The 15,342-nt window shown below is 36.1% G+C and overlaps 4 protein-coding genes across 8 annotated transcripts; 2 read left to right on the top strand and 2 right to left on the bottom strand.

Annotated features, from left to right (window-relative positions):
- Window positions 1-901: 901 nt before the first annotated feature.
- lipt2 (lipoyl(octanoyl) transferase 2) lies at window positions 902-2,551 on the bottom strand. 5 transcript variants are annotated; one of them, XM_027147806.2, is made up of 4 exons: window positions 2,402-2,551; window positions 2,220-2,291; window positions 1,310-1,787; window positions 902-1,215 (listed from the first exon to the last, which is right to left on the bottom strand). In XM_027147806.2, exons 2-4 carry the CDS (start codon window positions 2,223-2,225, stop codon window positions 989-991), a joined length of 711 nt encoding a protein of 236 aa, XP_027003607.1. In that variant the 5' UTR covers window positions 2,226-2,291; window positions 2,402-2,551; the 3' UTR covers window positions 902-988. The 5 variants fall into 5 exon arrangements, with proteins under 5 accessions (XP_027003607.1, XP_027003609.1, XP_027003610.1 ...); XM_027147808.2 differs by having other exon boundaries at window positions 1,310-1,791; window positions 2,402-2,550; XM_027147809.2 differs by having other exon boundaries at window positions 1,310-1,791; window positions 2,435-2,517.
- Window positions 2,552-4,394: 1,843 nt separating this feature from the next.
- rnf169 (ring finger protein 169) lies at window positions 4,395-10,189 on the top strand. Its single transcript, XM_027147805.2, has 6 exons — window positions 4,395-4,860; window positions 6,533-6,606; window positions 6,768-6,857; window positions 7,162-7,271; window positions 7,374-7,473; window positions 7,625-10,189. The coding sequence occupies exons 1-6, from the start codon at window positions 4,479-4,481 to the stop codon at window positions 8,813-8,815; spliced, it is 1,947 nt and encodes a 648-aa protein (XP_027003606.2). The 5' UTR covers window positions 4,395-4,478; the 3' UTR covers window positions 8,816-10,189.
- Window positions 10,190-10,871: 682 nt separating this feature from the next.
- On the top strand, window positions 10,872-13,012 carry spcs2 (signal peptidase complex subunit 2). Its single transcript, XM_027145158.2, has 5 exons — window positions 10,872-11,023; window positions 11,630-11,713; window positions 11,792-11,952; window positions 12,172-12,306; window positions 12,394-13,012. Exons 1-5 carry the CDS (start codon window positions 10,985-10,987, stop codon window positions 12,578-12,580), a joined length of 606 nt encoding a protein of 201 aa, XP_027000959.1. The 5' UTR covers window positions 10,872-10,984; the 3' UTR covers window positions 12,581-13,012.
- Window positions 13,013-13,364: 352 nt separating this feature from the next.
- Window positions 13,365-14,504, bottom strand: defbl3 (defensin, beta-like 3). The gene is made up of 2 exons (XM_047820509.1): window positions 14,243-14,504; window positions 13,365-14,131 (listed from the first exon to the last, which is right to left on the bottom strand). Exons 1-2 carry the CDS (start codon window positions 14,295-14,297, stop codon window positions 14,016-14,018), a joined length of 171 nt encoding a protein of 56 aa, XP_047676465.1. The 5' UTR covers window positions 14,298-14,504; the 3' UTR covers window positions 13,365-14,015.
- Window positions 14,505-15,342: the final 838 nt, after the last annotated feature.

Genomic DNA, 15,342 nt, shown 5'->3' with positions numbered 1-15,342 from the left:
CACCTCCACAGGCATGTCAACTGGACCAACTGCCTTTTCACTCTTGATTCACCTCAGACCCTTCCTCACCTCATCCTTTATAATCTTTTCTTGCTCTACACTATTCAGCCCTTCTTTCCCTCTTATTCTTCTCATTCATCAGCTCCTCAAAATACTCCTTCCATCTTCTCTGCACACTCTCCTCACCTGTCAGTACCTTTCCATCTCTATCTTTAATCACCCCTATCTGTTGCAAATCCTTCCTGTCTCTATCTTGCTGTCTCACTAATTTGTACAAGTCCTTCTCACCTTCCCTGGTGTCTAACTTGGCATAACATAACAATTGCATTTATTATTTTACATTTGATGCATTTATGCAATCGCATTTGTGATCTATTACAAAATAATCCCATCTAGAGTCTATTACTGGTAGACTGAGTGTTCCTGGGAACCTGACCAGTATAATGGTGTTACTTATAAATAAATTCTGTAATATGGAATAAATTATGTAAAATGGAATGGCTTTCTGTGTATTTCCAGGTACAATCTTCCCAAATTCACTGCAACACTGACCAGAATAAACAATTTATATTATACTGGCATATCATGCTGTTGTGTGTCAGCTCTTTAGTGAACTGTCCTGTACTAAACATTCATTTTTTATGTATAAAGAAACATGATGTTTTGGACAAGAGTCTGAAGATGTACAAGCTGAGTGCTAGTATTCAAATTAGCAGCAGTTAGACAATATGACATTCCAGTATAACTGTCTGCAATAGCTTCTATGAACATATACTAAACAAAGTAAAACTATGAAAACAATTTATGAGAAGACTCACTACTTAATAATTTGCTGATACAATTTAGTTCAATAAAATATTTTCCCATTGTAGCAGATGAGCATTTAATCAGGAGACTTTCACAGGTTTGTAAAGTTTTATTAGGGTTACCCTTCGCAGAAGGGTCCTACAGCATTTATCAATTTAAAGTGCAAAGGTATTTAGTGGTTTTATAGAGACTCAGCTTTACTCAGCATGCAGTTGAACTGTTCACTGAAAGTCTGTAGTAACACTGGTGCTGCCTCTTCGATGGTGACGTCCCGGCCGAGCTCAAGGCTGAGTGAAGTGACTCCTTTTCCCTTAATACCACAGGGCACGATGTGGTCAAACCAGCTCATGTCAGTGTTGCAGTTCAGTCCCAAACCATGAGAAGTGATGTACCTACCACAGTGGATACCTAAAAATATGTTGCTAGGTTACCATTCTTTTATTATTTCTAAACATCAGTCTGTGTAAAACAATGGAGAAAAAAAAAAAAAAAACAGATTTACCAATTGCACATATTTTGTTGTTTCCAACCCAGACACCAGTGTCCGGAGAGGTGGAGGCTGTAATTCCGAACTTGCCGCACATCTTAATAACTGTCTTTTCCAGTTCACACACATACCACCTCACACTCTTCTTAAAGCAGCCCAGATTTAAAATAGGATAACACACCATCTGCCCTGGCCCGTGAAAAGTGATAAGGCCTCCACGGTTTGTCCGAAAGAAATCTGCTCCCAGATCTCTCAGTTTCTGCTCTTCTTCAGCAGGGTACAGCGCTCTACGGATGCCAGTGGTGTAAACAGGATCGTGTTCACACAAGAGTAACGTGTTTGGAGTTTGGATTGAAGAATCAAAATGTTGTCTAACATATTGCTGCTGTATCTGTAGAGCACTTTGGTAAGCCACTTTCCCCAAGTTCACAATGTTGACTGAGGTCTTTCCAGGTGACATCTTCATATTAAAATTGCAGGCTTGCACCTTCGGCTGTCTGACATGATGAGATGTTATTAAATATACAGACATATAATATATCCTTAAACTCGTGATGTAACATCTGTCCTATAGTGTGTTAGGTGGCATATTACTGTGTTTGTAAATAGCTTTATTTGTCAACAAATAAATTTTAAAGTTGTTTTAAATCACATACAGAAAAATCACGAATTTAAACCAAACCTTTTACCCAAAGGTCGTTGTTGTTGTGATTTGTTGTATTTGTGCTGTAAAAATCTACTGGTCCAAATTCTATTCAAAATTCTATTAATTTTATTAAGTATTTTGTTTACAAAGTCAAAACATTCATCATAATATACACAGATAGGCAGAAATATTCGTCTCTTGACATTTTAAGGACGTTTTACTTATAATAATCATTAATACACTTTTAATGACAAGAACATTTACTTTAAATTGCAATACCTTCATGTCGTTGTGAGATTCAGTTTGTCCTCAACGTTACTGCTGCATCGCCATTTTGGCCAAAGAGCTCAGCTAAAAAAAAAAGGAAGAGGCGCAAAAATTTAGACATATTTAGACTTTCGTTTCCGTAGCGGTCATAATTTTGTTACATTAAGCATAATTAAGAATGTGATAAAAAATACTTCTGTAATTTTATTCCACAGATTTATTCATACTGTCGAATATGCGTTGATGAAATTGAAATTTATGGTCTTCCTTATTTGTCTAACATCTTTGGTGCTGTTTTCTCTGCAGGACTCGCCGTACTGCGCCACCTAGTGGTCCGGAAGAGAGGATATACCACTCCATAGGGATGGTAACTGCATAACAATTTCAGAATGAATATAACACAAAGGTGGAAAAGGTGATCACTGATTAATTACGTATGAATTATAAAACTCTGAACTCAGAACATCACCCCAGGAAAATTTACCCAGCTTTTTATTTTTAAACCCATGCCACAAGAGTCCCATGACTAAATTATCCCACAGGAAACTTAATTATGTACCATCACATGAACTCAATTTTATTATGTGCTTTAACTTAATTTTTAAAGTGCATTATTCAATATGGAGTTCAGGGTTTGTTCAGAATTTGTTCAGACCCCTTTTTTTGCTCCTCCTTTGAGAAATAAGGATATAGTCTTTCAAAGACCATCCAGAAGGACCATCCAGAGGAAATGAAGTATCAAGGGATGACCATGAACCATCAAAGAATGCTATTCCTGTGGTTTTTTATCATGTTGGCAATTGCTGGTAAGTGCTCATTAATATTTGCCATTTAATGTTTCACAGAAAACTAATTATTGATATGTTATGTATGATGATGTGTCTGTGTGAATAAATCAGTATAGAAAAATTTATCCTTGAAATGAACATAAATAGCATGAATTTTCCATTTCAGCTAAAGGAAATGCAATGGCAGCATTTCCCTGGAGTTGTACAAACTACAGTGGTGTGTGCCGTCCAATATGCCTGCCTACAGAACTACCCTTTGGACCTTTTGCTTGCTCTAAAGGGTTTGTGTAAGTTTAAAATGATTCTGTGTTTTATTTATTATATAAAGCTGAAAGTTTACTACAAACTAGCTAATCACATTGGTGTATTTCTGATTCATCCCTATTCTTGAACCATTTAAACTGTGCTTTCCTTTTTTAATTTCAGTTGCTGTGTGTCTCACGTTATTCTCTGAGGAATCATTACGTTACCTGTCAAGAATGCCAGCATGCATCTGAAGTCATCATCATCATAAAAAATTGTTCAGAAGAATTATAGCATGTCTACACTTTAATCAGTGATTTATTATTTGTATCAACTCACACAAAACAAATATCATATGGATGGACCCTCATCTCACAGAAGAAATATTGTAACAGGGTTAAGATCATCTTTATAGACTGCACATCGGTGTACTATTACACATATAAATATGAATGTCATGTGTAATTAAAGCAATCGATTAATACATTAAATATAGAGATCAGTTCACTTACATTAGTTCCAACAATTACTACTGGTTTAAAAGCTGCATCTAAGCTGATGATAACTTGTGTGAAAAGTGTGGGTGATGTTCCCTTCAGTTGAGAGGAGAGACCTTGTCTCTCACAGAGGATTTTAATTATCTGGACATCTTAATAAAAGAAAGTATTAAACTGACAAACGGACGAGGTTAGCAGGAGTGGTGTTACAATCGTTTTTACTTGGTGTGTGCATTATTGTTTCCTTCTACTTATAGTTACTGTACAGACTTAGTTTAGAAAAACTAAGTTCAGGTATTTTTAATTTATAATCGTATCTTCGCCCTCAGAAACAAAAAACTATGCTTATATATAATGATATATTATTAATATATGTTTTTTATATTATTAATATATGTTTTAATAATGTTGTGGGTTTTTTTTAACCTTAGCAATTCACTGCCAAAGACTGATTGCAAAACATGTTTGCTTGTTTGTTTGGTTTTAAATTCCCATAAAATTTCACCTGTAATTTAATTTTACTGCTTTATTAACACCTGGGAACTATACATTAAAGTCTAAGGGGACTTTTTTCCCTCCTAGAAACCAAGGAAAGTGTTTTAAAAGTCAGTAAAGTTTAGTAGGAATGAACACAAGTCCAGCTTTCAGTCACAAATCCACACATTAAAAGTAAACACGCCCCTGGTACAAAAAAAGGGGCGGGGTTTGTTTTCAAACCGTCCGAGTGAAAAAAGCAGCTGAAAATGGCGGCGTCGGGGTGCGTCGGGTCTGTCAGTAGACTGGGACAGCAGGCTAAAGCGAGGCCTGGAGCCGTTTCTAATCACCGTCGTGTGCGCTGTCTGACTCTGGAAGAAGCTCGGTGTCCGGTTTGCTGTGAGATTCTCCTGGAGCCCGTGACTATGCCGTGTAGACACTCGGTGTGTCTGCAGTGCTTTAAGCGGACGGTGGAGTGCAGCGGTCTGTGCTGCCCGTCCTGCCGGCTGCGGGTGTCCAGCTGGGCCCGAAACAAACAGTCCCGGGAGAAAAGCCTCGTCAACACCGAGCTCTGGGACATGGTGCGGAAAAGTTATCCGGAAAGATGCGTCCGTAGACTGGAGCAGAGAGACAGACTGATGGCTTCGGAAGGTGATGTAAACAAGCTGTTTTGCACACATGGGGATTGTATTAACTCAATAACTGTTCTTACATGGAAACAGTTAGTCTGCGAAATTACAAAGACGTAATTAAATCGCGGGTCTAAAAGAAAATACACTGGATAATTTAATTTATGGCTGGGAGTCGATTCTTAAAAGAATCCCGTCGAAAGAATCGACTCTTCGATTCCATCCTAAATGAAGAGTCGACTCTGAAGCTTTAGTTAATCACTAAAATGGAAGTTGTTTAATATGAACAGGCGTATATAATATACATTTTCAGCATTTTGGCAGATTACATTATCCAGAGTGACTTACATTGTCTTATTTTTATACAATTGATTAATTTGAGGGTTAAGCGCCTTTCTCATGGGCCCAACAGTGTCAGCTTGGTAGACCTGGGATTCAAACTCACAGCCTTCTGATTGGTAGCCCAACACCTTAACCACTAGGTTACCACACGGAATAATTTATTGATCGACATCCATGTCAGTCCTGCTATTAATAATACCATACTTCTGTCTCATTATTGCATTGTTCATTTTTTTCTTATATGTTTTGTGTATTTTTGGAATCAAGAAAAAGGACTATTGGAGTCGAAAACGGACAGCCCATGTGACTGGTTTAGAGTGATCACTGTAAATATTTTCACCTCATTTTAGTTCATTCACTTAAATTGCACTGGGCTGCATATACCTTTGTAGATGATCTGTTGTGCTCTTTAAGCTTCAAGCAAATCAGGAAAGGAAAAACATCCCTAAGGCCAGTGTATGTTTGCGTGCTTCTACAGAGCCATTAAACACAACAGCCCAAGAATTTGTCACTTCAGCAGAAAACCTAGCAAAGGGCCAGCTGCAGAGTAACAGCAGTATTTGTCTGTTGAATCTCTTGAATTACATCAACGTTTTCAGAAATGTATTTGTGCGCTTTCGAAAGAATAAAGTTCAAACTATTCCACATCATACTAGAAGATACTTAAAACTGGAACTTTTTTCTTTTTTTCTTTTTTTTTTAGTAATCTGTTCCTTTTGTTTAAACTGGATTAAACGCATGTTTTTATAGGTGTTTTCATCTTGTCTGTCAGTGTACAAACTTTCTCTCTCTTGCATAATATTCAGACTAGGCAGCATGCGCTGAGGGTGTGGCTTCACTTCATCTGTGACATTGTCTGTACTTTTTACTGTAGGCCTTAAATTTGCTTTAGTACATCACCATCTTTTGTTTTCTGCTGTCCTTCAGTACCGCAAGCTATAATGTAAACAATTCTACGTTAATGTTTCTAGCTCGAACGGTGGATCACAACTGGGGAGTTTTTATTTTATCCTGTAGAGAGAGGTAAAGTGCTAACCATAGCACACAATAATTAGAGCTATTTGATTTACAGAGTTACTTTTGTAAGTCAAAATATGTGGCAATTTGACAAACATAAGAAATATCATTAATTGGACAAAACAAATATAATTTTCATAACATACTTACAGACTCTTGTCTTTAACCATATCCTATTTTCCTGGGGTATAAATATGATTACATTTCTGATGCCTTTGTTATTATAAAACCAATCTACTAGTCTAGTAGGTAGTGGATTGGTTTTGCTATGATTGATCTTTGAAGTTGCTGAGATTTTCACAGGTCACTGATATTTATTGTCCTGTCTTCCACAGATGTTTTCTGTTCACCTGTAAAGATATGTAAGCCTGGAGAAATGCAACATGAGTATGATAAACAAAAGAATAAGGTTGGTTGGCATGCAAAAATCAGACGAATTGTGGTAGTGTAACTTAAGGATCTTTTTAAGTTTATAACATGTATTGACATATGTGGGATGTTAAAATATATGAAATACCTTTTAACAACCACTTTCAAAGTATCACAGTAATCTAAAAATTGTGCTTCCAGATGATGATTGATGAAGAAACTGAAGAGAGAATGAAGTTACCCTGCCGTAAGAAAGGGGTAACTTCTGGACTGCAGCAATCTCAAGAATCTGTATGTTTAATTGTTTGTTTAATAAGTGGCTTAGCAAGGTGTATTGTTGCTTCACAGCTTCAGAGTTTAAGTTTAAGCCTTGGTTCTTTGGTTATTGGCTGTGCTGGATTTCTTATTTTCCTTCTGTGCCCAGTAGCTTTATTAACTACTCTGTAATTTCCTGTGTGTGTGAATGTAGTATGAATACTTGTAGTTCTCAGTATTTAAAAAAAAAAAAAATTTAAACCCATAAAGTAGTTAATATTTTAGCTGATATTGCTAGCAGCCCATAAAATTATTATTCGTAACAAGTAGTATTTTTCAGTCTTTAGGAGTGCTGTCGGACTCTGAGAACGAAGAACCTATGAGAATGAAAACCAGGCATGCATCAGCATTCGTGCGCAGATCAAGGTTTTCCCCAGCTTTATGCAGAAGGTATCAAGACTATTCATAAAAAAGGATCTGCATTATACAATTTCTTGTATTGGGTGTGCAAATTAATTTTCATGTCCCCAACATTTTGTTTTTTTCGTACAGTCTGTACAACATCAGGGTACAAAGAAGCCAAAGCTGTACAGATTCTGAGGAAGGAAAAAGAAAAGTCAGAGCCCAATCACACCTTTCATCACCAGAAAAAGTATGACAGAACTTAACACCTGCAAAATGATTTCAACTCACATTGTTGTCATGTGTGTTCAAAATTGTGTTCTATCCCGTTCTAATAGAAAATTAGTTTTTTTCTTCTGTTATTATAATAATAATAATTCCTGTATTTCCTCTTATTGTAGGCCAGTATTTGTCATAGTTTCAACGCTGGAATACTGCTATCATCTGAAAACAGTCGTTCCTTCTCAGCACCGGTTCTTCCCCTTAACAAGAGGCATTTCTGGCGTTCCATCTTGGCTTCTCCTCCTTCCTCTTTAGTGCCTCACGCTAAAGCCGAGCGGTCCGTCAGCCCAGAGAGCAATGACAGCATCTCAGAAGAGCTGAACCACTTCAAGCCCATAGTTTGCTCACCATGCACACCACCTAAGAGACTTCCAGATGGCCGGTTAATGGAACCCACCATAGTAAAGTCCACACCCAGGAACCTGACCCACAGCCTGCAGAAAAGCACCAGCTATGAAGCCAGTCCTAGTATCCTGCAAAAGTGGAAGCAGGTCGAGCTAGATCGGCAACGTGTCAAGTTCATGTCTAAAGGGACCGTCACCAGTCCTGTGGTGGATGATTACAGCATTACAAAGCGCTCTGAAGAAGACCAAGAGAACAAATCCTGTAACTGTGGTCCCATGGAGAAAGGCTTGCAGGGTACGGAAAAGGATTGCAATTGTACTGCAACTACAAACTTGCCTAGAAAGCAAAAATATTTGCTCTACAATAAGCGGCAGTTGATTTTTGATCAGTGTAACAAAGATAATGGCTCACAGTCTACAAATGCACATCCTACATTGATGGCACTTGGCAATTATGATACTCAAAAGCAGTGTGGTGATTGTGAACCACATTGCTCACCTTCAGGAAAAGTTGAAAACTTGAAATCACCAATAGTGGACAAACATATGGGAGTTTGTCATAATCAGGGTATAGAGGACCTTCAGGACTTAAGGAATGAGCCTACTGTCAAAAGTTGTGTAATTAACAGACCTACCTCAAGAAGAGGAAAAAAGAGGAGCCAGAAGACCAAACATTTAGAGGAGAGTAAGAGGATAAAAATATCCAAGATGGAAAGCTGTGATAGCTGTGACCATCAATATAGACAAAATGATTTATATGTCGAGCGGATCCATCAAGAAAGAATGGACAGAGAACTGGCATTAAAGCTACAAAGACAGTTTGACAAAGAAGGCCAGAAATTAGAAAGGCATAGGATGAGTTCTGATCAATATCCTCTACGGTCCTGGGTTTGTGTAGATAGTAGAGCAGCTCGTAATCCACGCAGGTCAAGAAGGATTTCTAGGAAGATAAAACACTTTAATTAAAGTCTTAAATAAAGTTGTTAACAGGGGACAAACCAGTCTGGCTCTGTCTGTAGGACAGAGAATTCCGATATCTTTTGAATGGTTTTATTGACTGGGACAACTATGCTTGTGCTTGTCATTTCAAACTATATATCTCAGAGAATTTTACCAAATAAAATCTCCTTTCTCAGATGAAAATATTGCAGAGTGCCCTTAGTATTTCTCTAATTAATTTGGCACTGCGTAATCAGCAAGTAGGACTGTTCATTTTTTAGCCATTAAACATAAATACTACAAAATAATGCACTGTTTTATGCAGTGTATTATTTTCTATAAATCTAATCATAATTGTCAAAGAAAATGCTGTCAATTATAAACGTGGTACTTTAACAGGCAGTTGGGTTCATATTAGTGCTCAGTTTAGTCAGTTTCTGCCCAAGAGCCTCTTACAGTACCTGATAATTAGATTGTCTTGGATAGAACTCTAAAAGCTTTGTTACCCAACTCGCTGCATTTGCTCTTTTTGTCCAATCTTGCTTGGAAAGATTATTTTCTGCTTTATATTTAATTTACATTACCAATTTGCCCCGTATTAATTAGGCTTGGACAGTGAGTATTTTTTTTCATGTCTTTCATGTCTGATATGATCAATTTTAAAGTATTGCTAAAGTTTTGGCCAGCTTGACTTTCAATGAAAAATATATATTGCACTATATGCTTGAATAAGCACCTGCATATTGCATTTAATCATTGTAGACTTCTAAAATGTTTATTTTTTATTTTAATAGAAATTATGAGGTTTTATTCATATGCCAATTTTTCATCTGTTTAAATTTATCATCTATTCACATTTCTCCATGTTTATTTTATGAAACCCCTTCTAAATCTCTTTTCAGTACTGTATGGGTGCTATATAATACTTTTTTTTTTAAAGCTTGAGTTTAGCTTGAGTTTTGACTGTATATTAATGCACAGAGAATAATGGATGAGACATCTCATCTAATTTTTTGAATTGTTAAAAGTATTGGTTGTGTTTGACATGTATGTTTGAGTGGCATTTGGAGAATGTTGTTTATGATTTGTAAAATGTGTGAATGGTGGGACCAAATGTAAGCATTTTTAATTTTATTTTAATAATATTCCAATCATATGACATTTTAAGACAGAGGATTATGTGTTTATCAGTTCAGCTTAACACTATTAGTCTGCATTATAATGTTATTCATTAGCAGTACAATTTGGTTAAAGTTTATCTTAAATTTTATAATGCATAAGTTAACAAAAATCAAATCTTATTGTTTCCACAAGGAAAGGAACAATGTTCTTAAAAGAAATGACAAATATTGGAGTAAATCAATTCTAAATACCAAATAAAACTCTATTTTCTTGCTTGTCTGTGGGTTTCCTGTGGGTTTTCTGGATCGGTGACTAAATTATTCTGTCCAATATGAAACAGTTACCGAAGATGATTGAAATTTTTTTAAATTCAAAGTTAATGGAATGTTTGTTGTAATGTTTGAATGACTCATTAAAAGTCACATTTAGCCAATGTGGTGTTAGCTGGCTATAGTTTATTATAGGTTCAGGACAAATTTGTTTAAGATATGTCCAACTGGGATATCAAGATGTTGTCAGTATTGCAGACTGTGTTGCAATATGTGTGGGTAGCTCAGTGGTTAAGGTGTTGGGCTACTGATTGGAAGGTCATGGGTTCAAACCCCAGGTCCACCATGCTGCCACTGCTGGGCCCCTGAGCAAGGCCCTTAACCCTCAGTTGCTCAGTTGTAAGTCACTCTGAATAAGGGTGTCTGCTAAATGCCGTAAATGTAATGACATTGAAGACATTGTCCAGAGTGGTTTGAGCTGTGTGGGTGATCAGCAGCAAACCTGCCTGTTTAGCACCAACATACATTATGGAGTGTGTGTCTAATAAACTGGCAACTAAATGGAGATGTTTGTGGACCTGATAATATGGAAGTTAACGGTTATATTGTATAGTAGTACAGAACAAAATGCATACAAAAGCTTTCAGAAACATCTGTATAGAAGCAACACGAGGTAGCACATTTCCGGTACGCTGGCGGAAATCAGGCAGCTCGAGCCCGCCGCGTTTTGGGTTGGCTGCGTGCGTGGCGTACGAGCTCAGCCAATCAGAGTAAGCCAGGTCACACGGATGACCAGGAAGAGAAGATGGCAGCAAGAAATGGAAAGAATGGTCTGCTACAAAAAGTAAGAACTAGTTATTATATTTTCCAGCTTGTGTGGAAACCGTTTGCGCGATCCTAGTCATCCTTTTGTCTTTTATACAACCTCAATAACGGACGTTGTTTGTGAGAAACAGAGAGATGTGCACGAGCTATGATCATGCTAACGGCTAACGGCTTCAAACGGAAATCTGAAGCCTTTAAAAAAAAAAAAAAAAAGTAAATCTGATTTACAGGAATTCTCGAAATATCGATAGATATTTACACTACGTTTAAAGTTTCCGAAGGTTTAATCACGTCTTGATACATGTTAAGGTGTGTCGAATAAACAACGAGCAGTTTGGCTCTATAACGAGATTTAACGGTTTAACCGAGGATCATATTGTAGTCTGCTGTAGTATCGGTATATAGCTACAAAATTCAACACCAGGATATTTAACTACATTAAGCACGATGGCTAGAATTTAGGTTATTTCGCCGTGTGCAACTCATGATGCTACATCAGTCATTTGTTTAGTATCGAAGATATAAATGATTTTAAACTGGGATAAATGTTGTTTGTATAGGATGTATTTTAAAATGGAGTTGCATGGAGATCTACTAAAAACATGTTTTTTTTGTGTGTTTTCAGTGGAGGATTGATGAAAAGCCTGTCAAGATTGACAAATGGGATGGTGCAGCTGTGAAGAATTCTCTTGATGATGCAGCTAAGAAGGCAGGTGAAAGTGTTGTGTTGTGTTGTGTCATGTTTCATTTATCCCTGACTTACTCTCATTTCTTTTTCTATTGCTAGGTACTCATCGAGAAGTATGGTTACGTTGAGAATTTCAACCTTGTAGATGGACGTCTTTTCATTTGTACAATCTCCTGCCTTTTTGCCATTGTAGCCTTAATTTGGGACTACCTGCACCCATTCCCAGAGTCCAAACCTGTACTAGCATGCTGTGTTGTTTCATATCCTTTACAACTTAAACAGAAGTCATATTTACAGTATGTTGCCCTTTTATTTTTTATTTGACTTTTGATGTTTAGTTATCAGCTATAAACTTGAAATTAGTCCACAAACTTAAAATGTATTTATCAGAGTTTAATCCTTGATAGTTTAATTGAATAGAATCTACAATACTGTCTAACTCCAATACTTTCACTGTTGTTTCCTTAATGACCTCACACATATTTCATAATGATGGGCATCCTAACTTTGTATACCTCTTACAAAGAGAAAAACATCTTTCTTGTGGCCGTCCAAAAAGACCCGACTGGCATGGACCCGGATCACCTCTGGCAGCTTTCATCAAGTCTTAAAAGGTTTTTTTTTCTTCTAAACCTCACATTTTCCCAGATTTAGATGTTTGGATGGAGACATGTACTAAATGATGAAACAATCTTTTGTAGGTTTGACGATAAGTACACCCTGAAAGCAACCTTTAAAGATGGAAAAAACAAGCAGTCTAGGACGACAGAGTTCACAAAGTCAGTCGGTGTGTTTTTTGATGGAAACGGAACATTGGTGATGGACCAATATGAAAGGTGTGTGTCAAAGCTTCATGACACATTGGCAGTGGAGAAGAAGACTAAGTAAACTTGAGCAGAAACTCAGTGTACCAGCATTGACCCAGCAATTGGGTGGGGGTGGGGGGTTAGGGAGTTGGCTCTTTCACTGGGAAAGAGTGTGTTGTTAATATCCCTCTAATGTTAGCCTACAGTGAAGAAAGTTGTATAAAGTTTGTCCTGCTATAACTGTTCATTTGGCATCACAATATTTGTACCTAAAGGTTCAATGTCTTGGTTTAACATTCTGTGTGAATGTAAACTTTCTCTATGATTCCTTGTGACACTGGCCTGATCCTCATGATGGAGAACATGAGTGGTTTAACAAAATATTAAATATCTTTCATAAGCAGCATCTACTAAAAGACTGTTTATTGAAGTGCTGATATCTCTGAGCTGCATTACAGTGGAAATAGTGATGTTTTTTATTTCCTTTTTAAGACTCATTAAAATGATTGGTCAATTTCTTGGATTTTTTTTCTATGAACACATACAAGAGAGAGTTTACTCAGTTTAGATCGTTTATATATTTTTTTTGTTACATACATTGTTCTAAGTGTGAGGCATAACAAGGTATGAAATGGAGCCCAGGTGACTACACACAGCCATGTGTGTTTATTTCTCTCAATAAATGAATCAAATAATGGGTAAACTATTTATTTTCTAATAGTTAGAATTATACTCCAATGTAGTTTTACAGAATAGCTGCAGTCTTTGCCATGAATTTCACTGTTTTATCAGTTAATGTGGCACTGTTTGCCCAAAAAACATACAATTAAAATTAAGCTTTTATTATTTCTTTTTTACATTTTACTATGCTTTTCTTCTACTGCATCACTTTGCCGTTTGCCAAATGCCATTTTTGTTTGGAAATTTTAACTGTACATTGGTTAAATGCTCCATATAACTAATATTTAAACAATTTCGTCATTAGCATTTCTATGAAAATAAACACAATACTTTTACATAAGCTTCATGTCTGAATTTATGCAAAAGGTATACAATGTTAATCTTCTGCATGAACTAAACACAATCTTGTTTTATTTATTATAATTAAGGTGTTTAATAAATACATACTCTGAACATATTTTTACTAAATTCACCTAACATAAAATATCTGGGTTTTAAAATTAATTTGCTATGTATAAGCAAAGAAGCATTTATCGTGTGTGTATGTTTGCAAGTTTCCTTTTATATACGACAAGGCAAGATAGAGTAGGAGTAACAGCTCTTCAGGAGTGGATTCGATCAATACTTGTTAAAATCTCAAAGCACAGCATCTGTAAATGAGCAGAGATATGTGTAGTTCATATAAGCCTTTGAATCTGTTTAGCATAAACACTGAGGTTTAGATAGAAATAGAATAATTATGTCAGAAATATATTGGCTAATAAATTTGAGCACTTTATGGATTGGATAGGAAATGAAATTTGATGTGCTAATAATACCTTTTGAATTAATGTGTATTACCTGTATCTGTGAGGGCAGCCATGGTAACCCACCATGTATTCTTGGGCATAGCACTGCTTTCTACAAAGTCCTCGATAGCCACATGTCCAGCCATGAACATTTGTATCGTTTGCTGAAAAACAGAACCATCACACAATAAATGTAAATAATCAATTAATCCAAACTTTCCCAGTAGCCCAATGAGCAGCATCTGATCCTTTACTACAAACATGTCATGATTTACCTTTGCTAGCTGTAAGCAGCAGTAAAGTAAAAATGATCAATCCCAATGTGTCCATGCTGTTAAGCCAAAATTTATGAAGAGAAAGTTTAAAGAGTACCTTTATTTACAATCTCAGTCATCAAAGCAGCCTGTGCTAGGCTCCATTTATACACAATTACACCCATAGAGGGGAGGGCTGGGTAGAAGAGGCTTAGTAATAATCTCTCTCATACATTTTATTCATAAACTCTGAACTAAACTGATACTTTACTGCACATATAAATGTCTTATGAGTAGAGAGAACAGGAATGAAATTATATACTTGATGTACAGATTATACTATAATTGATCATTACCTGCTTTTCTTTATTAATGATGGGTATAAATATCATTTGCTTTTTATCTCTCACATATCATTATACCAATCTGTTCATAAATTTTATTATCTCTGTGATACTACAGAGACATTTAAACTGTTAAACCTATATAAACATGCAGGGGTGTTGATGAGGTGGACGAGACACTTTGTCAGCAAAAAAAAGATTCAGATTCCACAGCAACAGCAAAAGAGGCACATGCAGTCCCTCGTGACCAGACACCCCTCCTAGACATAAACATGGCTGGACAACATAGTTATATAATAGAAAAGTAATAATAGTGGATTTTCATCCCATATCCGATTTAATCCCACATACGTAACACAGGCATTTTAACACACATCCCTTTTAACACACCCCTTATAATTGATGTATTTACATATATCCTAAATCAGTACACATATAAGGGCTATTATTATTATTATTATTATTATTATTATTATTATTATTATTATTATTATTATTATTTTCATTTCCCATATATGTGGGGGACTGGCATCCCATCCCATTTTTGCTTTATGCCCAGTGTTCCTTGCATAGACTCAAGATCAAGGAATGGAGGAATGAAATTTTACAATTGGGAGTCAAAAAAAAAAAAAACTTTTGAAGAAGAGTTTCTGGAGATTTTTTACAAAGGCAACAATTTGTTTGTATTTATTTTGAAAAGTTATTAAAAGATAAATTAAAAAAAATAGTGTGCTATATTTCTTTTATACACCTCTTTAAATGCTCAAATTCTGTGGT

This window comes from Tachysurus fulvidraco, chromosome 11 (genome assembly GCF_022655615.1).
Source record: "Tachysurus fulvidraco isolate hzauxx_2018 chromosome 11, HZAU_PFXX_2.0, whole genome shotgun sequence".
Lineage (NCBI taxonomy): Eukaryota > Metazoa > Chordata > Actinopteri > Siluriformes > Bagridae > Tachysurus > Tachysurus fulvidraco.
The sequence above is the reverse complement of the archived record's forward strand: the minus strand, read 5'-3'. Positions and strand labels throughout refer to the sequence as shown.

Coding starts and splice junctions, on each gene's coding strand:
- spcs2 (XM_027145158.2), top strand. CDS start 10,985: ATGGCAGCAAGAAATGGAAAGAATGGTCTGCTACAAAAA. Junction 11,024..11,629: donor AGAATGGTCTGCTACAAAAA/GTAAGAACTAGT, acceptor GTGTGTTTTCAG/TGGAGGATTGATGAAAAGCC. Junction 12,307..12,393: donor CTTTCATCAAGTCTTAAAAG/GTTTTTTTTTCT, acceptor AATCTTTTGTAG/GTTTGACGATAAGTACACCC.
- defbl3 (XM_047820509.1), bottom strand. CDS start 14,297: ATGGACACATTGGGATTGATCATTTTTACTTTACTGCTGCTTACAGCT. Junction 14,132..14,242: donor GCTGCTTACAGCTAGCAAAG/GTAAATCATGAC, acceptor TCTGTTTTTCAG/CAAACGATACAAATGTTCAT.
- lipt2 (XM_027147806.2), bottom strand. Junction 1,216..1,309: donor CAACAAAATATGTGCAATTG/GTAAATCTGTTT, acceptor ACATATTTTTAG/GTATCCACTGTGGTAGGTAC.
- rnf169 (XM_027147805.2), top strand. CDS start 4,479: ATGGCGGCGTCGGGGTGCGTCGGGTCTGTCAGTAGACTGGGACAGCAG. Junction 6,858..7,161: donor TGCAGCAATCTCAAGAATCT/GTATGTTTAATT, acceptor AGTATTTTTCAG/TCTTTAGGAGTGCTGTCGGA. Junction 7,474..7,624: donor ACCTTTCATCACCAGAAAAA/GTATGACAGAAC, acceptor CTCTTATTGTAG/GCCAGTATTTGTCATAGTTT.